The following is a 25,777-nucleotide window of genomic DNA, read 5'->3' as shown; positions in this document are numbered from 1 at the left end:
CAATATGTCCTTTCATTACACATATGAGGCAGTGAAGGTAGCTAGCAGGGGGCATTAGCACTCCTAGCCCTGTCCTATCATTACACACATGAGGGAGTGAAGGTAGCTGGCAGGGGGCATAAGCACTCCTATCCCTGCCCTATCATTACCCACATGAAGTAGTGATAGTAGCTGGCAGGGGGCATAAGCACTCCTATCCCTGCCCTATCATTACACACGAGGGAGTGAAGGTAGCTAGCAGGGGACATTAGCACTCCTAGCCCTGTCCTATCATTACACACATGAGGGAGTGCATGTAGCTGGCAGGGGGCATAAGCACTCCTAGCCCTGTCCTATCATTACACACATGAGGGAGTGAAGGTAGCTAGCAGGGGGTATTAGCACTCCTAGCCCTGTCCTATCATTACACACATGAGGGAGTGAAGGTAGCTGGCAGGGGGCATAAGCACTCCTATCCCTGCCCTATCATTACCCACATGAAGTAGTGATAGTAGCTGGCAGGGGGCATAAGCACTCCTATCCCTGCCCTATCATTACACACGAGGGAGTGAAGGTAGCTAGCAGGGGACATTAGCACTCCTAGCCCTGTCCTATCATTACACACATGAGGGAGTGCATGTAGCTGGCAGGGGGCATAAGCACTCCTAGCCCTGTCCTATCATTACACACATGAGGGAGTGAAGGTAGCTAGCAGGGGGCAAAAGCACTCCTATCCCTGCCCTATCATTACACACACGAGGGAGTGAAGGTAGCTAGCAGGGGGCATTAGCACTCCTAGCCCTGTCCTATCATTACCCACATGAGGGAGTGAAGGTAGCTGGCAGAGGGCATAAGCACTCCTATCCCTGTCCTATCATTACACACATGAGGGAGTGAAGGTAGCTGGCAGGGGGCATAAGCACTCTTATCCCTGCCCTATCATTACCCACATGAAGTAGTGATAGTAGCTGGCAGGGGGCATAAGCACTCTTATCCCTGTCCTATCATTACACACATGAAGTAGTGATAGTAGCTGGCAGGGGGCATAAGCACTCCTATCCCTGTCCTATCATTACACATATGAGGCAGTGAAGGTAGCTAGCAGGGGGCATAAGCACTCCTATCCCTGCCCTATCATTACACATATGAGGCAGTGAAGGTAGCTAGCAGGGGGCATAAGCACTCCTAGCCCTGTCCTATCATTACACACATGAGGGAGTGAAGGTAGCTAGCAGGGGGCATAAGCACTCCTATCCCTGCCCTATCATTACACACACGAGGGAGTGAAGGTAGCTAGCAGGGGGCATTAGCACTCCTAGCCCTGTCCTATCATTACACACATGAGGGAGTGATAGTAGCTGGCAGGGGGCATAAGCACTCCTAGCCCTGTCCTATCATTACCCACATGAGGGAGTGAAGGTAGCTGGCAGGGGGCATAAGCACTCCTATCCCTGTCCTATAATTATCCACATGAGGGAGTGAAGGTAGCTGGCAGGGGGCATAAGCACACCTATCCCTGTCCTATCATTACACATATGAGGCAGTGAAGGTAGCTGGCAGGGGGCATAAGCACTCCTATCCCTGTCCTATCATTACCCACATGAGGGAGTGAAGGTAGCTAGCAGGGGGCATAAGCACTCCTAGCCCTGTCCTATCATTACCCACATGAGGGAGTGAAGGTAGCTGGCAGGGGGCATAAGCACTCCTAGCCCTGTCCTATCATTACCCACATGAGGGAGTGAAGGTAGCTGGCAGGGGGCATAAGCACTCCTTGCCCTGTCCTATCATTACACACATGAAGTAGTGATAGTAGCTGGCAGGTGGCATAAGCACTCATATTCCAGTCCTATCATTACACACATGAGGCAGTGATAGTAGTTGGAAGGGGGTATAGGCACTCATATTCCAGTCCTATCATTACCCACATGAAGTAGTGATAGCTGGCAGGGGGCATAAGCTTGCCTTTTCTGTGAACACAGCTGATCCCACCCTGCTACGTAGCAGGAGGCAGAGTTGGGAGGTGGGTGTGGTCTGGGGTTAGCTTTGTGCAAAGGAACAATCTCCTGCTCTGTTGGCAGCTGTAAACTTTGTGCACAACTCTCTGGGTCATGTGTCTGGCTTTTCCTAAAGAAAACTACGCGTAATTGCGCAATCCCCCTATTCACATTTTTTATCAATGATGAAAAATTCAGGAGCATAAATTAGGGCTTTAACAAAACAGGTGCAGATGGCTTTTTAGGCAGCTCTGTTATGTGATTTTTCTTTTTTCAGGACTTGTTACTGACCTATGATATCGGTACGACCTTCTCTCTAAACATCCAGTAACCAGTATCAGAGCATAAGTAACAGTAACTCCTTTTTGCATACTGCTTCCCTGCCTGCCATGTGACCTCACTTACACGCCACTCTGTCATCCCTCCACCTCTCCCCTCTTAGCAACAGAATGTGTTGTCAGCTACACCGCTGACACACATCTGTACATGCCGGCCCAGTGATGTCGCCCAAGGTCTCAGATGGGCGACATAAGTGAAAGGCGTGTACGCACCTTTAAGCCTTGTACACACACTCCACAAAAGTCATTTGAAGCGCTGGGCAGATGACAGATTTTACCGAACTGGATGATTATTGTGTAAAAGCCCAAGGACGAGTGACCAATCCATGAAGTGGATCAACTCGGGTGACTGTTGGGCAGATATCATTCAGTGGGCCACATGTGTACAACGTTGTTATAAATGACATTGTTCTATGGGAATGCACACATAATTTACCTTCAATTTGCTTGTGAAGTATATCACTGAGTTACTAATTTGTAATATCGGTGTGCAGACAATGGACATGTCGTTTATCTTTGTTGCTGGAAAAGTTATTTCCTGTGACGTTGGATGTTTGTGGCAACTTTTCATTTGTGTGTACGGACCTTAAAGTGTACAAAAACACATACTTGCCTTAGGAGGGAAGCCTTTGGATCCTATAGAGGCTTCCCAGGTCCTCCTTGCTCCGCTTCAAGCACAAGCGCGTCCGTACAGCGCCTGTGTGAGCATGGCTGCACCCACCCAGTAACCCGGAGCCGATCATGCATGAGTGGCTCCATGCCACTGCGCAGGCCTGTCCGTGGTCACAGTGGCTGCACTCGTGCTTGAAGAGCCTTTGGTTCAGTTTAAGGCTGCATTACTCCAGCCGTAATACAGACTTGAGATTTACGCATCAGGGATAGTTGGTATTCAAAAGTACCGTAATTACACATTTGTCACATCCTGACATTTCCATATTAGTGAATTAAAAAAAAAAAAAACTATGAGCACAGCTTGTATTTATTTAATAAGGTTACTTCTAAATGCAGAACTAAAGAATGTGTAGAAAGAATTACCATTTGATCTAGTAATGTTCTCAGTCAAGAATGATTAAATGGGTTTTCATATGCAGTCAGTAAAAATACCCACTTTTGACTGGCTATTAGCTTATGTAATACAGGCACAGTTTATTATAGTAGATTTATATAGCACCAGCATATTCTATGGAGCTTTATAATTATAGTGGCACCAACAAACTATCTAATTATATGATACAGATGATCTGCAGTCATAAAAATACCAGCTAGGAGACATACTGCAGAAAAGCAAGACACCAGTGCAATGTCACACGCAGAGCGCAGTCCTCTTCCCTATAGACAGTTCACTATCAGAGTCTAAAGATGGCCACACACCATGCCATTTTTTTAAATATCTGTTCAATTCAAGTATAGCAATCAATTTTTCTGACTTATTGTAACAATTCAAAAATCTGACCAATGTACCACACACCTATGTTATTTTTTTTTTCCCCAGTCATGAATAAAATAATTGAGAGCTCATAAAAAATGGATTGGAACTGTACATCAAGTAATTGGCAATCAGTCACACACCATACAATTCTTGATAAAGTTAGTCTGAAATTTCCAGCATGTCCAATCTCCCAAAAAAAACTGAAAATTGTATCGAAAACAAAGAAAAGCTCTTGATTTTTCGGGACAAACGATTGAAATGATCGAATTGGTGAAAAATTGGATCTTTTAATTGTATGGTGTGTGACCACCTTAAGGGAACAGGAATGCACTGTATGCCAGTAAGGATATACAGCTTTATGCAGTGCTGCTAAGGCCACCATACACTATCAGATGTTTTCATGAATTGGCTGTTCAATTTTAAAAAACAGAGTAACCAAGCAGCTCAGGGTGACCCAAACCACTCGGAATGTATAGGGGGATAAAAGGGACCAAAAAGCCCTCCTACTAAAAAAGCAAAGCTTGGTGTAATTGCCTTCTTAAAACAGAAGGAAATTTGCAATAATTCAGTTATAAATGAACATTTGTGGTTACCCACAATGCACTACCACTAAATATGCAAATTATCCCTTTTCGCCCTTTTTAAGCCAAGCAAGCATCCAGAACCGCTGGTGTATAGCAAGCTTATAGCTTTAAGTTTTACACAGCCATATCAAACCCTCATGTAGACAGCCTGTTTCGGACTTTTGGTCCTCATCAGTACATGGCAGGGATTGATAAGGCTGTATGAAATAGGGCTTGGACGAGTACAACAGAGTAACCAAGCAGCTCAGGGTGACCCAAACTACTAGGAATGTATAGGGGGATAAAAGAGAAACATTGAAATTGAGGAAGATGTATAAAAGTAGTTCACTATGAATTGATATTACAGTTGTGTAGTCATTAGGAAAAGCTGTTCTTTTGATATAGCTGTGGACAAGAGGCGAGACATAGCAGTTGAGTGATGTTTCATGTAGCTGCAATGAGCAGTACAGTGGCAGTAGTCACTTTGACATTCCATCAGAGGCATTCTGACAACTGATTGATGTCGGTGAGATGCAAATCATTTCGAGTTGATGCAGCATTATGCAAATTTTCTATGCAAGTGTATGCAGCTTGAAAATGAGCCAATCAAATCCTGCTGAGGTAAAATTTGATTGGTCCATTTTCAAGCTGCATAACTTTGCATAATCCTGCATCAACTCAAAATTATTTGCATCTCATTGACCATCCCTATTGAATATGTGGTCTCAGCCATACCTAGGTAAACACAAATACGTAATGTCACATATTGTTCACTTGATCTAAACCCCATGTGATAGTGTGCATTATTCTAGCATGACTATAGGTTGGGAGAAATATGTTTCAACTATAGTCTTGGCATGGGCTCACGAGTGGCTAAGCACTTGAATACATGATTTAAATGAGGCTCAATTGCCGCAGCTGTGTGGTGGGGAAACGAGGGGTTATTTACCCATAAGTCTGTCGTGTTGCAAGACTCGCTACATGCACCTTCTCCTTAAAGCCGGAAGGAGGAAGTGCGCGGCAGTAAGTCTTGCAACGCGGCTTGCAAAGAGGCTTCCTCCGTATGCCCATTTGATTTCAACACTGGTACCCCCCAATAAGAGCTTGTCAACAGCTTGCGCATGCAGATTTGCACAGACCTGCTTGGCTTTCTTTGGGAAAAAGCCATCTGGATCAGGTTTGTGCTACTGTGCAAGCTCTAGCCGCCTGCATTACAGCACAGACCCGATCTGGCTCTTTTTTTTCCTCCAGAGCCTGAGTGAAACGTGGCTACTACACAGGGGCAAGGAGGCCACTCTTCGGGGGTCCCAGCACTGGAGAGGCTTGGCGTAGGAGGATGGGGTAAGCATCTGTAGGATCCAGAGGCTTCCCCCTCCCAAGGTTAATATTACAAACCACTTTAATGCCTTTAGCCTGTAGATGGCTGTAAACTGCTGCAGTCCACTCAAATCAAATAATCCAGTTTGGGGAAATTCAGCTCCTGGCTATTTTGTAGACCATGTTGTCACACATGTAGCATTCTGAATCTCGCTGCCCTTTCTTGAAAAGACAGCAAAGCTTTCCATTGCCTATTATCCAGTGATATTCTGTGCAACAAGAATACTGTGGAACGTTCAAGAATTTTTTCTTACCCTTTTACTGTAAATTTTTTATTTCAGATTGCTACTACTGTTCTCAATGATGATGACATAGGTGACAGCTGCCATGAAGGATTTCTCAGCAAGTAATATTAAGTATATCATTATTTCGCATAATCTATTTAAACAAAAGTAGAACTACATTAACAGATATATTTGCTGTTAGTAGTTTAGAATGTGAAAAATATATTATGATCAGCGAGGCTTCTTTGCTCCAGCAGGTAAGCAACAAAAACAGTACTAGGTGGTGTTCCAAAAATAGTTAACACATTAGCAGACAATTTATTTAGAAGCTTGCAGGTGCTCCAGGCCAGTTTTTTTAAGCACTTTTTTTATTTATTAATTTTCGTGCTACTTATTAGTAATGCTGTAATGTGTATTTATGGCCACTTGTCACTAGGGGGCAGTGTGAGACAACAGAGGACTTCTGATTCAGTTTCTGTATTTTCTGCTAGCAGAGTGACATCAAAGCATTCCAAGAATTTACAGCACTACCAGTTCAAACAAGATAATTCCTTTGAAGCTGCTAATGGGTTAAAGGGCACCCGAAGTGAACATAAACTGATGAGATAAACAATTGATTCTATCCTCCTTCTCCTAAAAATTACCTTTTTGTTTAGATATCCTGCAGTTTTATTTTATATTTAAATGTACTTTTTTGTTCCATTGTCTGCTCAATGACACAATCATTGAAGTATGCCAGAGCTAATAATCTGAACTATTGAGCCTTTATTTGTGTGTGTGTGGGAGGGAACTATTTTTATTAACTCCATAAGTACAAGTGATACAAAATAACATAACAGTACTAATAAATATAAGAATCAAACAGACCGATCATGAAAAGCCTAGAAAGAACCATGAAAGTGTCCATATTGAAGCAGTAGGAGGAGAGAATGAAGAGAGTCCTTAGAGGAGCTAACAAGTCTTGCGAAGAAATGCAGCTTCTACTATTAACCTTTTTTATTTATTATCTGCTCTCAGAAGCAATTTACTGACAAGAAAGTGGTTTTTGGCTGTTATTCCTTATTAGCGAGGGTTCCTCTATAGTCTGACCCAGTCCTGACCTGGACAAAAACTGTTACTTGCATACCTGAAGTTTAACTGTGTGTGCTTGCAACTGTACATACACCTCTATCTCATTTCGCATGTCACCTTGGATGTCCTTTAAGTTAAGTGATTTGGAATATTTAACATTAGGCTCTAATTTAAAAAAAAAATCCAAATTTATCTTTTAAAATAAATTTCCATCAATGTTAACATAAAGCTATACTATTCACCCCACCAGTATATCTCCCCACTTTCCTTACTTGTGTAGCCTTTCACCCTCCATACTTGCCTCTGAGGGCCTTATAACTGTCACATAGGCAGCCAGCCATGGAAAAAGACACCCAATAAGTGCTGTCCCATCTCCTGCCACTTTTTGGCATCACTCCAATATTGCCTAAATCCAACCACATTACTAGCAATACCGCACACACACACTGCCCAGTGTTTGGTGTAGGGATCAGTGGTATTGAAAGCCATACCTCATCTACTGTCAGCGGAGAAGATAAAGGTGGTTAACCAGTCTCTGCTCAGAGAGCGCTCTATTGGAGAAATTGGAAGGTTCAAGTGAGTAAAAAGAGAGGGGGGTCAATTTGTGCAGTGCGGCACCAAAACAGGTAATTTTGGCATCCGCATTGCGCCAGATTTGGGTGCCACCATAGGCTGTAATGTTAATTATGGGTGTACCGGAATTGATTGTGTAATTTGGGTGCCAACAATATTATCCAATCACCATAATTCCGGTTATTGCAATAGCCGGACCTCGAATTACACAGCCAACGGAAAAATGAGGTAATCAGTAGAGGAATACATTTGTTCTATACCCCGAGATTACCTAGAACAGGGAGAGCTTCTCCCTTAGCTCAAATTACTACGCGACTGGTTCAAATGTACTGATGCAGCCCACCTTAGTGTTAAGCTGGCCACTAAAGCTGGCCACTAAAGCTGGCCACTAACGGTCCCAATTTCTAGCGAAAAATCGTTCGAGCGATCAGAAATTCTGATCGGACGAAAAAATCGTTCACTACACCATCAACTAACCAATCATTGCTTCCTATCTATCACGACCACCAAGAAAATCCAAATTTTCATTCGACGAAAATTAATTCGGGTGACATTTTTTTCACTCGTTCATAATCGATTGTGTCCATCAATGGAGATTATTTACAACCAATCCGATCAGAATTTCTGATCGCTCGAATGATTTTTCGCTAGAAATTGGACCGTTAGTGGCCAGCTTAAGTGAGATGAATAGGAGAACGGGGCAAACAAATTAGGAAATGTAAACATGTTTTTAGTACTAAACACAATAAGAGCAATAAAACAAATTTTTCTATAAAGTTTTCTGCGCACAGAGCTAAATAAAAGTTCATAAATCGTCTCTTTTTGTGTCTATTGTTTACCCTGACATTCTCTGATGTCCTGAACGCCTGTTGGTTGACTGTATATGCAGAAAGCTTGCTCAGCATGGTCAGCGATGCTTGAAAGGTTCCCTTCACTAACTGCCTCATTTGTTCAAAGTACATTCTTTCATATCTTAATCAAAATAACAAGGTGTTGCTATGTTGTTGCCAACTACATATGGAGCCAGACATTTGCTTCTGCATCTGTGAGGCTGCCAGGTTCTTTGATCTGTATTGTTTAAGATAACCGTTTTATTATGATTAGCAGTGTGTAAGGGGACATACTAACCCTTTAATACAGGAATCACATGAGAGAACCGTGCTGTCACCACAGATTGCAACTAGTCATTTAAAAAGGCCTCAGATGTATTGGCTGCTATACACCTTTGCCATGAAGATTTGAAAAAGTGAGCAGTTGTCCAGAACACCCAGCCAGGTTTCAGATGTTAAATAAAAATGGATTCTGACTAATTGCACACTTTCTACTTTGGTTTGTTAATGAATAAACTTCAATGGGCAGATAAATCCCTGCATCTAAGAACTCCCACAAGATTGCTGCAAACACCATTATGAATCCAAAGCAAGTTAAGACAGCCTGTGTGAAACCTGGGACAGCGCCCACTAAGGCTGGTTTCACAGTAAGACGTTGCGTTTTAGGGGACGTTATGGTCGCATAACGTGCCCCTAACGCAACGCCTGGTGCTCTCTGATGTGGACGTCAGAGTGAGCCGCGTTGTGCAGCTCACTCTGGCGTCCGTGATGCGTACTCTTGGACGCATGCGGCATCACGTGGTCCCGCCCGGCCAATCACCGCACAGAGCGGCGGCTCCAGGAAGTAAACACTGCACGTCACTGAGTGCAGTGAATATTAATTAGCCATGTGCCTGGCCGCTCTCCCCTCCTCCCCAACATTACTGAGCATGTGCAAGCAGTCTAACGCGGCTCTGCCGCTTAAAAAGTACTGCATGCAGTACGTTGTCTTATGGCGCAGCGTTACTAAGTAACGCAACGTGGGCACTGTGAATAGCCCATTGAATTTTCATTGCTGTGCGGTGGGGTGCGTTACAGGCTGCTCTAACGTGCGCCTGTAACGTCCCACTGTGAAACCAGCCTAAATGTAAGGCCACATTCTGTGTGACAGATAAAATAATCTAATGGCTTTCTGCAGGTTCCTTTTTTTGCTTTGTGCAATCTGGTCCATTGAGAGGACGCCCAGAGTGGGGTGTTTTGCAGAAGTATCTCTCCTGCAGGGGGCACCCCTTTCCCCCCCAAGATTGCTGACAAGCTGCATGTCAGAAATTTCCGGGGGTCACAGCACAGAGCAGGGGGGGTGAGAGCGGCACGGAGGGGACGCAGAGGTTTGTTCCCTGCTCTATGCCATGCCATATGTCCCCCATGAATTCGCCTGGGGTACACTTTGTCACTCGTATGGAGGAAGTTTTGCAAATCACACCTGATCTGATTACTTAAGCTGGCCACTAACGGTCCAATTTCTAGCGAAAAATCGTTCGAGCGATCAGAAATTCTGATCTGATTGGTTGTAAATAATCTCCATTGATGGACACAATCGATTATGAACGAGTGAAAAAAATTTCGCCCGAATGAATTTTCGCCGAAAGAAAATTTGGATTTTCTTGGTGGTCGTGATAGATAGAAAGCAATGATTGGTTGGTTGATGGTGTAGTGAACGATTTTTCGTCCGATCAGAATCTCTGATCGCTCGAACGATTTTTCGCTAGAAATTGGACCGTTAGTGGCCAGCTTAAGTCTAGGTTATTATTTTAAATGGTCTTCAGCAATTGGAGCATCAATTTGCATATTATGACAGGTATACTATTAAGCTAAACTTCAGATACAAATAAAAAAAAAAATGCTTTGTTAAACTTTGTTGTCCTTGGACAACAAAGACTTAGGCCTCGATTCATAAAGCATTCCCGCATTCGGAAATGCTGAAAACGGCTCACTTTACCGACTACACAGCAAAATCTGTATTCATAAAGGCTTTTTCCGCATGAAAAGCCGACATTCGCGAGCAGAGTGATGAATCACCGCCTTGCGCGGTGATTATCATAGCAAAAGTAACAAGTAGTCAATTCATAAAGATTAAAGGTAGCGGTATGCGGACGGGTATTACCGCTACCTCTGATGTGGCGAGAAGCGTGCGGAATACAGTGCAGTGAATGGGACAGACCTCCCAAGCAGCTGCAGAGAGAACACCGCACGGAGGGACTCCGCCTGCTTCTCCTGTTTCCGCATGTCTCCCGACAGCCTTACGCCTGCCTACAGCGGAATATCTCCGCACGCCTGTCACAACTAGCAAAATTTTTATGAATTACCACCCTGAAGGCGGAAATACCGACAGCGGTGTTTCCCCGCTCGACGTTACCTTCCCGACAGCACTTTTATGAATCAAGGCCTTTGTGTTGTTTGGACAGATTGTGTCGCTGACAGATAATTGACTATAAAACATAAATCAATTGCTTCATAACCAGGGTTTTAAAAGTAATAAATCCTAGCATTCTGGGAAACCAGATATCCGTTCTACTAGCTTTAAAACTCTTGCTAAATGAACATTCCGCAGGCATCATCTGCCAGTACTAAATATGTTGCTGTCTATGATAAGTTTCAGAATTTAAAACAGAGTATGGAAAGATTTTACAATGGGCTAACACTACACTAATTCATTTCTAAATGAATTTTGTAGAAAAAAAGCTGTTTTATGCACTGTTGTTTAACTACAATTCCTCATTAAACTCTGACACTCTTAAACGTATCTTTCTCTGGGCAGTTCTTGAAAGGGTGTATTTGAATGAAACTTTAATTCATTGGCATTAGATGCTATACAGAACAGTCAAAAATCAAGTGAAAGGAAAAGTATATGATCTTTTAAACTCAACTGCTCTGGGATCCCCTCTTTCGCCTCTTTTATTCATGGGGATAGAGCCTTTAAAGAGAACCAGAGACTAAGCACCCTTCATGTATTTTACCATATATATCAATGGGAACATGACAATAAACACCAACTCTGCTCTTTGTTTCATTCTTCTCTGCTAAATCTGCCTGTTATCAGCTCTGATAAGAATCCCCGACTGAGCATTCAGTCTAGCTTTGCCCCAGAGTGATTATAGCTGAGTCAGTCTTCTGTGATGTCTTTTCAAGCCCAAGCAGACTTGGGCTTGAAAAGACATCACAGAAGACTGACTCAGCTATAACATTCCGGGGCAAAGCTAGACTGAATGCTCAGTCGGGATTCTTATCAGCGCTGATAACAGGCAGATTTAGCAGAGAAGAATGAAACAAAGAGCAGAGTAGGTATTTGTCATGTTCCCATTGATATATATGGTAAAATACATGAAGGGTGCTTTGTCTCTGGTTCTCTTTAACAAGAGGTTCCTCTGCAATTAAAGGGTTTCAGTTAAAGGAATACTTAAGCCACTGTAAAAAAAAAAAAAAAACAGTTTTACTTACCTGGGGCTTCTACCAGTACCCTGCAGCGGTCTCGTTCCTCGTAGTCACTCACGGATCCTCCGGTCTCCTGCCACCAGCTAGTTTCGTTTTTGGCGACAGGCCCGGCAGACGCAGGACGCTATTGCACACTGGAATGCGAAAAAGTATACGTGTGTCCAGACCTGTGGGGCCTGTCGTAGAAAACAAAACTGACTGGAGGATCGTGAGCGACTGCGAGGGCTTGGGACCACTGCAAGGGGCTGGTAGAAGCTCCAGGTAAGTAAAACGGATTTTTATTTTTTTACAGTGGCTTAAAGAGGAACTGTAACATAAAAAGATCCCCTGGGGGGTACTCACCTCGGGTGGGGGAAGCCTCCGGATCCTAATGAGGCTTCCCACGCCGTCCTCCATCCGTCAGGGGTCTCGCTGCAGCCCTCCGTGGAGTCCGGGCAGCGGTGACGTCAATATTTACCTTCCTGGCTCCTGCGCAGGCGCTCTGACGGCTGTCGGCTCCGAACTACACGGAAATACCCGATCGCTGTCGGGTCCGCTCTACTGCGCAGGCGCAAGTTTCCTGCGCCTGCGCAGTATAGCGGACCCGAATGAGATCGGGTATTTCCGTGTAGTTCGGAATGGAAAGCCGCCACAGCGCCCCCGCTGGAGCCAGCAAAGGTAAATATTGAAATGACAGTCGGCACAGTCGCCGGCTGTTCGGAGGGCTGCGGAGAGACCCCCGTGGGACAGAGGACGGCGTGGGAAGCCTCATTAGGATCCGGAGGCTTCCCCCACCCGAGGTGAGTACCCCCCAGGGGATCTTTTGAATGTTACAGAGTCTCTTTAAGTGTCCCTTTTTAAAGAGGAGCTGTCAGCCATACTATCTTGGAAAAAACCCACATATATAAGTAGATAGATACTTGCTTTACTTACATAACATATGTATTACACTGTCCACGTTTTGATTTTAGTGATTTTTCTACAGTACAAAAAGAGAAAATACTTCTTAGCATTTCCCATTTTAAGTGTGGCTAATTTGAAGTCAATCCTGATGTCGGTTTCTCCCTTACTCTCCTCTGCCTGATTTGCCGCCCTTCACTATAGAACAGGTGTCTCCAAACGTTTTGGGTCGAGACTGCTGGGGGGCCAGAGTATACATAAAATGATGTCTTTGCGGGCCAGACAGTGCAGTATACCCAGGTGACAACCTGAAGTCCAATTGGACAGCAGTGTCACCTGATGTGGAATTTGATTGGAAACCAGCGAATTACTCCTTTCTGGCTTCCATGTGGATGGGTGGAGCCAGCACTGCTATTCTATATGTGGACCACCAATATTTAAAGATGTAGCTCACCGCATCTATAAGTAATACATCTTGTGTGTGGGGGGCCGCTAAAAAAGCCTCAAGGGGCTACATTCGGCCCTCGGGCCTTAAGGCTCATACACACATCAGACTATAGTCTTTGGAAAATGAAAGATCACAGACCAATCTTACCACCCTTCATGTAGTATGAGAGCCATACCTTCACAGTCTATTCTATGGAGCTGAACTCCCCATCAGAAAAAATCTTTGCAAGATGCTGCACACACAGATGCTGTACAGACACAAAAGATCAGTATCTGCAAAAGATCTGTTCCTGACAAAAATCCATTCCTGCAAATTGCAATGATAGTCTATGAGATCTGCAGATCATCATACACACATGATTTAACTGACATTCATCTGCAGATCAAGCAATCATCCGCAGATCTGAAAATCCATCCTGGTGGATCTGTGTGTATGTGTGTATGATGATCTGCAGATCTCATAGACTATCATTGCAATTTGCAGGAATGGATTTTTGGCAGGAATAGATCTTTTGCAGCTACAGATCTTTTGAGTTGTGTGCAGCATGTTTGTGTGCAGCATCTTGCAAAGATTTTTTTTTTCTGATGGGGAGTTCAGCTCCATAGAAAAGACTGTGTAGCGTATGGCTCTTATACTACATAAAGGGTGGTAAGATTGGTCTGTGATCTTTCATTTTCCAAAGACTATAGTCTGATGTGTGTATGAGCTTTTAGTTTGAGGACCACTGCGATAGAAAGTGTATTGTCTCAGCATGACAAATATTGGCCAGAGAGGAACAGAGGTTTGGGAGGGGAAAACAGGAGGGAAAGAGGCTTCAGCCAATCAGGCTGCATTAGTTTTCTGAGGGGCAATAGAGAAGCAAAAAAGGACAACCCAACATGCCCTGCAACTTCCTTTTGTGTGTACCAAATAAAAGTCAGGTAAACTGGGGAATGATCATTTATCAACAAGAAAAGTAATGGTGATTTTAACTTTTGGATTGCCTGGTTAGCATCCTTATTGCTTGTTTACCAGACAAAAATAATTGATTTTTGATTTTATGCCTGACAGTTACACTTTAAATTATTAGGAGGAGAATATCATGTAATAATACTTTTCTGCTCCCAGGGAGTCTGTTTTGTTACTTTAAATTGCAACTGATACTATTATATTATTTGGCAGCTGTTCAGGTCTTGGGGTTAATTAGAATTAATCCATTCTTGTGCCACTGGGTGACAAGGTTAGACCTGCTTTTATAGCAAATATTCAGCTGGACGTTCATTTAAATATCTAGGTATTTCACCCTCAGACAATTGGATTATGAAAAACCTTATATTTTGCTTACTCTCAAGGCCTAACCTAGCTTAAAATATTTCATTACACATAATGAATAAAACCCATAATGCTTCTTGGTGTATTTGGTGTACAAACTGAAGGTAAAGTGGGTGTTTGTAAACAATATAGAAGGATATGCTTTCAAATATTTAAGGTTGTTATTTATTTATTTCTTGATTGTCTGAGTAGCACATTTTGATTTATCTGGCCCTGTAAATTTACATGACATGTTTTGCGTCCAAGTTGAACAAACAGTGTGCAGGAACAGATGTGTAAGTATGTCCTTTTGTCACCAGTGCATTTAGTTGTCAAAAAGCAGATGGCATATTTTAAGTACCCGTAGGCAGCGGTTGTCCTTTGTCTTATACCTGGCTTTTTGGCAGGTTTAGGCATTCATTGGACAGTCTTTGGGGAGCAGACTACCAGAGCATAGGTTGCTGTTACTAAAATAGAATCTAAATGCAGAACAACTTGAATTTTGGCTGAAAGTGTTAATTGTATTTGTCAATCTACAAATTAGCAGCACGTGCACATTCTAAGGGTGTCCAGACATTAGGCAATATCGTGGGCCAATCAACCTTCCGATTCAAGAATTTCATTGAATCAGGTGGGTGGCAATAGACATTCGATATCGTGCCGACCGACAGACACCCTGCTGGTGTCCCCTGGAGCCCATGTGTAAAAATTTCACTTCTCCACCGGCATGACTACTGGCTGCCTCCGATGTCCAGCCATGAGCACCTTTTGTACGTGGCACTGGCGCATGTTGTGAACTCTCTAGGTGCCACAGGTCACCTGGTACAGGCAATCGTGATGGCGCAGAACATCAGAAAAGGCCAAGAGTTGTCAGTGGACACTGCACATGGGCATGTGGTGGACACTTATACACTTAGGGCACAGCCCAGCAGGCTGCGACTCAAGGACAAAATCTCTGTACAGTGTGTGGGCAGGCAATAGATCCCTCTGATCAGATTCAATTGGAGTGGGATCCATCTAATGGTCCCTCTGACCCAATACATCGATTATTTTTGGAGCCACATGGCCATATTTTATTTCTGGAGCCACATGGCTATACTTTATTTCTGAAGCCGCATGGTAGCCTGTGGTCAATCTGATCAGTATACATGCAGTAAGAGAGCCTGACTCAATAGTCTTTCAATTCTTAAAGGGGAACTGAAGAGAGAGGTATATGGAGGCTGTCATGTTTATTTCCTTTTAGACAATACCAGTTGCCTGGCAGCCCTGCTGATCCTCTGCCTCTAATACTATTAGCCATAGCCCCTGAACAAGCATGCAGCAGATCAGGTGTTTCAGTGGTTCAGACTTATAAGTCTGATCTGGCAAGACTAGCTGCATGCTTGTTTCTGGTGTTATTCAGATACTACTGCAGAGAAATAGACCAGCAGGGCTGCCAGGCAACTGGTATTGATTAAAAGGAAATAAACATGACAGCCTCCATATACCTCTCTCTTCAGTTCCCCTTTAAAGGGACTCAGAGAACCTCTCATGGGCATGCCTTTAAGCCAGATGACTTCCAACAAAGCCATGCTATGACCCCTCTGGAGGAGCCTCTTACAATGGCCATGGGTGTCACTTCCTCTTCCTGCTTCATTCAGTGATGCATTTTTCTTACAGAGAAGACAGGGGTGACCCGGAAGTTATAACGTAGCCAAGATGGCAGCTGCGAATTTTAACGGCGATTCAGGCATCAAATGAAAGAGGAGAGCACAAGGTACAGAAAGGTATGCATCTTTAAGTACTTTGCAGTACTGGTCGGAGTCTTAAAGGCATGCCCATGAGAGGTGCTCGGAGTCCCTTTAAGCTGAAGGGATCTTAACTACCCAATCACCTTAGCTGGCACACTGTTTTCAAAGTAAGTCACACTGTCACGGTTTTCAGCAGACCCATAATCTATAGTGGTATTCCTTTCCCCTTCACCCATCCTGTAATGGAAGCTTCAAAATGTTTGTCAGTTCAGGTTTCCTTTTAAGATGTAAGTCTCCAGATGGGATAACTTGTCTGGCTGGGAATAAATAAATTTCCCCTCAACACGTTAACATTGATGCTCTACCAGCTTTAATTTGACGCTTACCTTCTCGCAGTGTGCTTGTTTGATGTACGAGTCATTGGCGTTTGTGAAGGTCTACAGCGATGTGGACCTTGTTTTTATCATTTACACATTGTTTTTTTTAGTTGTGCCTCATTGCACATAAATGTACCTATTATGTTTAGTATACAATCATGGGCTAAATTGTTGGCACCCCAGAATTTTTTTCCCAGAAAATCAAGAATTTCTCACAGAAGAGTATTGCAGTGACACATGTTTTGCTATAAATATGTTTATTCCTTTTGAGTGTATTGGAACAAAACCAAAAAAAAGGAAGGGAAAAAAACAAACTGGACATATCGCACACACTTCCAAAAATGAACTGGACGGCAGTAACAGCTGTGCGATCCGTGCTGCCCCCTCTTCCTAAGCGCATGCTAATTTGCATAGTGAGGTGAGGCCTATCGCGCTGCTCTCACCTCCTGTCCGGGCATCTTTCTGCTTCTCTGGTATTTTCTCTGCCCTCAGCTCTTTCATCTCCTTATGCGCTCGTTATCACTGTCAGCAGCATGGAGCTCCGGTCTCATCGGGACACAGTGCGCAGCCAGGAACACTCATAGTCTCATTGCTATGACGCGTGCAGCACATTGTGAGAAGCGCCACTAGATGGCATCCTAGCAATTAGACTATGACCGTCCCTGGCTGCACACTGCCCCGACTATACAGGAGCTCCATGCTGCTGACAGAGAACAAGTGGCATAGGAAATGAAAAAGCTGGAGCAGAGGAACTACCGGAGAAACGGAAAGAGGCCCGGACAGGAGGTGAGAGCAGCGCGATAGCCCTCACCTCACTATGCAAATTAGCATGTGCTCAGTTAGGAAGAGGGGGCAGCACGGACCACACAGCTATCACCACTGTGCCCCCACTGCTCTGTTGTGGCTAGTGGAGGGAGGGGGCACTCAGAGGGGGGCCACTTCGCATGCACTATGCCATGGAGGTGGGCATCATGGCATAAAGCTCACAAAGTATCACCACTGTACCCCCACTGCTCTGTATTGTGCCTATGGTAGTAGGGGGAGGTGCACTCAGAGGGGGGAAGCAATTAGCATGACTCTGCCACGGAGGTGGGCAGCATGGCACAAAGCCCACACAGCTATCACCACTGTTTACCCATGGCTCCATTGTGCCTATTGGGGGGAGAGGGGACACTCAGAGGAGTGCCAGTTAGCATGCACTCTGCCATGGAGGAGAGGGGGGCAGCATGGCACAAAGCTCACACAGCTATCACCACTGTGCCCTCCCTGCTCTGTTGTGCTTATGGTGGGGGGTAGGGGCCACTCATTGGATCAGTAGCTGGAGCGTTTCCTATCCTCTGCTTATACACGAGTCAATAATTGTTCCCAATTTTTTTAGGGAAAAGTTGGAGGGGTCAGCTTATACTCGGGTCGGCTTATACTCAAGTATATACGGTATGTTAAAAACCACCCAGAAATGGATGGCAACAAAGTGCTGTGGAGAGTTCTGAAGTGGCCAGCAATCAGTCTGGATATAAATCCCATTGAACACTTGTGGAGAGATTTAAAATTGCTGTTGGGAAAAGGCTCCCTTCCAGTAAGAGAGCAGTTAGCAAAGGAAGAGTGGTCCAAAATTCCGGGTGAGAGGCGTAATGCTGGGAATACACGATGAGTTTTTTGTTTTTTGTCTTGTGTTTTTTTTGAGAAGATTTACTTTCTGATCTCTTTTTTTTTTTTTTTTTTTTTTATCGATTTACATTCACTTCTATGAGCAAATCGATCAGAAAGAACTCAAAATCGGATCGGACCTGACAGAAATTATCTATTATAAAAACTTATGGTGTATTCCCAGCCTAAGAAGCTTATTGATAGTTATAAGAAACGACTGATTTCAGTTTTTTTTTCCAAAGGGTATGCAACCAGATACTAAGTTAAGGGTGCCAATAATTTTGTCCTGACCATTTTTGGAGTTTTGTGTGACATTATGTCCAATTTCTTTTTTTTTTTTTTTTTTTTTTTTTTTTTCTCCCTCCAATACACACAAAGAGAATAAACGTGTTACTGCAATACCATACTTTTCTGTGAGAAATACTTCATTTCCTGGAAAAATTTCTGGGGTAACAACCATTTCGACCATGACTGTATTAACCACTTCAGCCCTCAGTCGTGTTTCACTTTATGCATCCGAGCAATTTTCACCTCCCATTCATTCGCTTATAACTTTATCACTACTTATCACAATGAACTGATCTGTATTTTGTTTTTTCCACCACCAATTAAGCTTTCTTTGGGTGGTACATTTTGCTAAGAGCTACGTTACTGTAAATGCATTTTAACAGGAAGAATAAGAAAAAACGTTTTCGGCCATTATAGTTTTAAAATAATACATGCCTCCATAATTAAAACCCATGTATTGTATTTGCTTAAGGGCTCTTTCACACTAAGACATTGCGTTTGATGCGACGTTAAGGTCGCATAACGTGCCTCTAACGCAGCGCATGTTAGCTTTGAAGTTGGACGTTACATTGCACTGCGTTATGCATCTTTTGATGCGTACGTGAGGTGTACTTTTTGACGCATCCGGATCGAACGAAAATGGCACATGCGGCACATTTAAAAAACATAACTGAGCATGTGCAAACATTCGAATGCAGGGAAATACGAGTATAACGCACAGCACGCTGCACTTTCATTTAGCATGCTGCGTTATACTCAAATGCAACGTGGGCACTGTGTACAGACCATTGATTTATCATTGCTGTGAGTTGGGCTGTGTTACAGGCTGCTGTAACGTGGGACTTTAACGTCCCACTGTGAAAGTAGCCTAATAGTCCCGGGCATTACACCGTTTAAATTATGTCCCTATCACAATGTATGGTGACAATATTTTATTTGGAAATAAAAGTGCATTTTTTCCGTTTTGCATCCATCACTATTTACAAGCTTATAATAAAAAAAAGAAATAGAAATATTTCATCGTTACTTGGATATTTAAAAAGTTTAGACCCTTGAGTAAATATTAACATTTTTTTTATTGTAATGTTTAACCACTTGCCGACCGCACACTCATACCGTGCGGCGGCGGCGGCAAAGTGGTAGCTGGAGGACCAGCGACGCAGATCTGCGTCGCCAGGTGCCTCCCTAATTAATCAGGAAAGGCCGCTCCGTTTCCTGTTAGATCACGGAGCGGGTCTCCGTGAATAGCCTGCGAGCCGCTGATCGCGGCTCGCAGATTAAATGTAAACGTAGGAGACGTATGTCTCCTTTGTTTACATTGTACGGCGCTGCTGCGCAGCAGCGCCGTAAGGCAGATCGACGATCCCTGGCCAATCAGCGGCCGGGGATCGCCGCCATGTGACATGGGACAGCCTGTCACTGGCTGCACAGGACGGATAGCGTCCTGTTGCAGCCCCGATCACTGGGGGGCAGCAGGTAGGAGAGGGAGGGGGGAATTTTGCCGCGGAGGGGGGCTTTGAGGTGCCCCCCCCCCCCGCAACTTGCCTGCAGACTGGAGCGATCAGACCCCCCCTGCACATCATCCCCATAGGGGGGAAAAAAGGGGGGTGATCTGATCGCTCTGCATGTAACATGATCTGTGCTGGGGGCTGCAGAACCCACCCAGCACAGATCATAAAAAGTAGCGCTGGTCCTTAAGGGGGGGTAAAGGCTGGGTCCTCAAGTGGTTAATAAAAAAACAAAACCTTTTTATTTGGGTATTTTTGGTAGGGTGGGATGTAAATAGTAATTTTTTTCATGTAAATATGTGTATTTTTTTTTTTACATGTAGATGTGGTTTTACTATTTGGCCACAAGATGGCAACCTTGAGTTTATTTACATTAGTAACATGTACGCTTAGAGGGACGTGGGGGGGGACGTAAGAGGCAGAGCGAGGCTTCCGAGAGAAGCCAACACTTTTTCTGCCGGGGAAAGGGATCAATGATTGGGCACCATGTCCCGATTCATTGATCCCTGGGCTAACGAACCGCGGCCTGGGAGCGTGCGTGCACGATCGGTCGCGGGAGCGCACATGCGGCCTTTTGGACGTAGCCTATACATCCAAAAGGCTTAAATGGTTAAAGATACTTTTTGTACACAGCGAAGTGGCCCTAATGCTGTATGATTGGGTTTATAAACACATGGATGTCGTTCTGATCATTAGTAATTATATGTGACAAAAATTGCTATCAACATACAGGGTCGTTTCCCTGTCCACAATTTTTTTTCCCAATTTATAAATCGCTATGGGTCTACTAATTCTACTTTGTAATAATTGAAGAAGATACAGTAATCAAATGCTGATGTCATTTTCTACATTTTTTTTTTCCTAAAAGAAAATAAATTAATAAATAAAAATAATTAAACTCTTTAATTCAGATTCCTCATTTCCTGTTTTCCAATCAATGTGCAAGTCCTTACAGTACTTCTTTCTGTTAGAAGGAATCCTAATTGCTACAGAGTAATTAGAAATAGTTTTTAGCAACTCTGATTATTCACATATTCCTGTAAACCTTATATGGCATTTGTTTAATGTTCTCAGTGATGTATTTTTTCTCCTTGTTTCTTAACAGTGCTATCAGCTCACACTTACAGACGTGTGGCTGCTCTGTGGTGGTGGGCAGCAGTGCAGAGAAAGTAAATAAGGTAATGTTACTAGAACAGCTTATACAATATAATGTAACACATTGAAAAATTATGTTACATGGAGGCTGAGTCACAAAGCTTTTCTGGTGAAATATCTCACTCACCTATTAACTCACAACTTATCTCTCCTGAAATGACATAACTCATGGTTCATCTTTCCTTATCTGTTTATCTCATGAGTTCTCTGCTTATTTATCTTATGCATTGGCTCTTCTTAACCCCTTTAACCCTTGGGGTACATACACACGGCACACAGATGTCTTTAGCTGTAAGGCAGGAACTAAAGACAGAAGATTGCAGCGTGCAGTTTTGAGAGACAATTTGTACAAGCAACAATTGTACACACGCGACAACATGCTGAGTGATCTCACAATGGAAGCAGTCTGCCACGGACTTGTAAAGTGATCGTCTGCTTTCAAGCTTTCCACAAGCTGTCCATCTTTAAAGGGGTTCTGTGGGCTCCTTTACAAATCAAAAACTGAAACTTACCTGGGTCTTCTACCGCGCCCCCTGCTGATAACTTGCCCCTCGAAGAATCTTCCGTTCCCCTGCCGCCGGTCACCGTCGAATTATTCTAGATGAATGCAATGCACCTGCGCGTTCCTGCTCGCGTCTTCGGGAGCAACCTGCGCAGAAATCTGGAGACACGAGCGGGAGAGAGGACACGCGTTGCTGTGCAGGCGCAGTTGCATTTGTCTAGTTAGTGAGACGAATAATTAGACGGTGACTGGCGGCGGGGGAATGGAAGATTCTTCTGTGACTGCAAGGGACAAGTTATCGGCAGGAGGCCGGTAGAAGCCCCAGGTAAGTTTTTGATTTTTTTTTATTTTTTTTTTAAGAAGCCCACAGATCCCCTTTAAGACATTTGTACACACGACACAATAACTAAATTGCAATACGGTTTGCACTACAAAAGTTGTGAGGGATTGAGCGGTTTGATCTCTCGTGCTAGTGCTTGTCTGCAGGCAGTCTTTGTCATTTGCTGCTTAGACACCGAGCAGTTGTTGCACAAACCATCCTTCGTCACCTGTCTTGGGAGACATTTGTATGCCGTGTGTATGGGCCTTTAAGAGACACTGAAGCGAAAAAAAATTATGATACGATTTGTATGTGTAGTACAGCTAAGAAATAAAACATTGGGAGCAGAGACATAAGTCTAATAAGGTTTCCAGTACAGGAAGAGTTAAGACACTCTAGTTGTTATCTATGCAAAACAAGCCATTCCGCTCCAAGACTTTCAAAGTGGCAGAGAGCTCTGTTATCTGAAGTTTATTATCTCAGGCTTTTTCTTCTGCAAAGAACAGTTCAGGACAGGTCAAAAGTTCACAGCCTGCTCTGTAAAAATCATTTAGAATGCTGAGTAGTGGGGAAACAGCAAATATTAGAATGATGCAATGTTATAAAAAACATATAACTGAAAATAAAAATGAGGATATTTTCTTTGCTTCTAATCTAGTAATTATCCGTACTAAACAACCAATTTATTATATCATAATTTTTTTTTCTCACTTCAGTGTCTTTTTAAGGTGGAATGAAACCCAGCAATTATTCCTCGCTCAAAAACATTATTTACAGCATATTATACACTACCAGCATTTTTTTTTTACTAGAACAGCATTCAAAGGGTTAACCACAGGACAGAAAAGCTCAATGCTACAAAAGCTGGACTAATCGGAACTAGAGATAATGTTATTTTGTGTGTTAATTGTATTAAGTGAGAAATGTAAACAAACACTTCTCTGATACTGCAGACTCTCCTGAATAAAGACAGACAAAAAGTAGTTCTGCAATATTTCAACATGAAAAAAAAAACAGTTATGAATAAAATGCAAAGTCAACTCTAAAGCAAAAAAGTGTACTTTGGAAACTTGGAATTTCTAAATGAATAATAATACTTCTGCACAAAAGCAAATATGATAACTGTATGGCATATAAAAAGTAGGAAAACATGTTTTTATTGAATATTATGTCAGGGTTTAATACCGCTTTAAAGGGGACCCTTGGTAGTACAAAAAATCCCCAAAAAATATGAAACTGGTACTTACCTGGGGCTTCCAATAACCCACCCTAGGCAGCGAGGTCCCCCATTGTCCTCCCGGCTCCTCTCCCGGTCCCACTGGCGGCTCCATTACCGGAAACTTTTGGGCTGAAGGTCGGCCGGTTCTTCCTGAACAGGGATGCTCCACGTCAGCACACTGGCCGCTACGCGTCATTGTGCCGGCTAGCGCAGGGGTCGGGAACCTATGGCTCGCGAGCCATATATGGCTTTTTTCACCTCCGAATGTGGCTCTCTGGCCCGCTAAAGTATATGTGACGGAGCGGCCAGAGAGCCTGTGTTTACTTTTAAATCAGCGCGCCGCCGGCGCCTCCATGCCCGGCCTTTACATTTGCATGTGTGCCTCCTTCATCGGCACATTGCACACTGAGCGCCGCCTCCTCCAGCCGCCGCGGCCAGCGTACTGTAGCTCTGCCCCCATGGTGACTCGTGCATTTACTGGGGAAAGGCTGTCTGTCATGTCGTGCATTTACTGGTGCAAAGCTGTCTCTTACGTGCATTTACTGGGGAAAGGCTGTCTGTCATGTTGTCCATTTATTGGTGCAAAGCTGTCTCTTATGTGCATTTACTGGGGAAAGGCTGTCTGTCATATCATGCATTTATTGGTGAAAAAGCTGTCTCTTATGTGCATTTACTGGGGAACCGCTGTCTGTCATTATGTGCATTACCTGGTGAAAAGCTGTCTCTTATGTGCATTTACTGGTGAAAAGCTGTCTCTTATGTGCATTTACAGGTGACATATTGTACGGCTCTCACGGAATTTCATTTTAAAATATGTGGTGTTTATGGCTCTCTCAGCCAAAAGGGTTCCCTACCCCTGGGCTAGCGTGACAGTCCTGCGCATGCAGTTTTCTCAAAAAATGCAAAGAAAAATGAAAGAAAAGTCTGGCACTATAGTTTAATATACAGCTGTGTGACACAAGGTGGACAAGTTTCATTAAACATTGCAAAGATGTAGCAAAACATGTCATACCAGTGATTGCCCTGGACGATGTCTGGGTGCAGATGGAAGGCAGCGGTGGTGGGTGCTGGTAGGCGCACGGCCTTGAACCTACCGGCACCCACCACCGCTGCCTTCCATCTGCACCCAGACAATGTCCAGGACACTCACTGGTATGACACATGTTTTGATGTTTGCACAGCCTGCCACATCTTTGCAATGTTTAATGAAACTTGTGTCACCACACTCTACTTGTGTCACACCGCTGTATATTAAACTATAGTGCCAGACAAGTTTCATTTTTTTTTTTATACTGCTCAAGGTCCCTTTAATCTTTACACGCACTAGTTTGAAATCGGCTGAGGCCGTCTATAGTGACGGCCTCAGCCGATAATCTGGCGTATGTACAGTGGCCCCCGACCGCCACCCGACAAGCAATCCCGCAGGCAGATCAACTTGCTCAAGCGATAGCTGATACGTTTGTTGGCATATCAGCGCTCCATTGACTATACAGCTGACTTTGTGTCTTTTCAGCCTCAGCCCAGCAATGTCGCCTGAGATATTGTGTCCCGATCCCAATTGTGCGCCATCAGTCAAGAATGTGCATGGGCTGTTACAGTTAAAGTGAAAAAATAAATTTTAACAGCAGATTCCATAATGTAATGTAGAAATTAAAATGAGAAATTTGTCAAGTCAGAAATGTATCCATCTATGGTGTTGATTCACAAAGCTTGCTTATTTCAATCACAGGAAATAGACAGTGCTGCTTCCAGTGTGGCTAGATTGCTATCCAAAGGCATTATTAGACATTGCTTTTATTTTATCCCTGAAGTAAGATCCGTGAAGTGCAGTACAAGTGTTGTTCTGTTTTCTGCCAGGCCTTGATTCCTCCATGTTTAGTCTATGAATGGAAGAAGTCAGAGAAAGGCCTACTTAACTTGTAAATGTCCTATCATCTGTTAATACAATACTCTGAGAAGGACTGAGTTTTAAAGACAAAAAGTAATTGAAATGGAATTCTGGAGAGGACTTCCAAGCAGGAGCTTTTTGAGCTCTGATCATTTATTTATGTATTTATATAGTGCCAACATATTACGCAGCGCTGTACAAATTATATATTGTCTTGTCACTAACTGTCCCTCAAAGGGGCTCAAAATCTAGTCCCTGCCATAGTCATATGTCTATATCATGTAGTGCATGTATAATAGTCTATGGCCAATTTAGGGGGAAGCCAAATAACTTTATCTGTATGTTTTTGAGATGTGGGAGGAAACCAGTGTGCCCGGAGGAAAACCACACAGACACAGGGAGAACCTATAAACTCCTTGCAGATGTTGACCTAGCTGGTATTCGAACCGGGGACCCAGCGCTGCAAGGTGAGAGCGCTAACCACTACGCCACTGTGCTGCCCTGATCATAGCAATTTAAACCACACAAATAGATAATCAGAGAGTGGCTTTTTCTCACATGCTGTATTTAACTTGTACAGGGGGAGCTGTTCATTGTTTTAAACAGTGTAAGCAAGTTAAAGTATACCAGAGCTGAAAAGATGAGAAATGGAAGGGAGCAGGCATGTACGGTGAGATG

General features: G+C 43.6%; 1 protein-coding gene across 1 annotated transcript in view; it reads left to right on the top strand.

Annotated features, from left to right (window-relative positions):
- C9orf72 (C9orf72-SMCR8 complex subunit) overlaps positions 1–25,777 on the top strand; it is a 112,897-nt gene that overhangs the window by 30,185 nt on the left and 56,935 nt on the right. Inside the window, exons 4-5 of the mRNA XM_068271373.1 lie at positions 5,962–6,026; positions 21,122–21,194. Coding sequence (XP_068127474.1) covers positions 5,962–6,026; positions 21,122–21,194 — 138 coding nt within the window. The remainder of the gene's footprint in view (positions 1–5,961; positions 6,027–21,121; positions 21,195–25,777) is intronic.

Source organism: Hyperolius riggenbachi, chromosome 1 (genome assembly GCF_040937935.1).
Source record: "Hyperolius riggenbachi isolate aHypRig1 chromosome 1, aHypRig1.pri, whole genome shotgun sequence".
NCBI classification, from domain to species: Eukaryota; Metazoa; Chordata; class Amphibia; order Anura; family Hyperoliidae; genus Hyperolius; species Hyperolius riggenbachi.
Note: the sequence above shows the minus strand (reverse complement) of the source record. Positions and strands in the feature narration are given on the sequence as shown.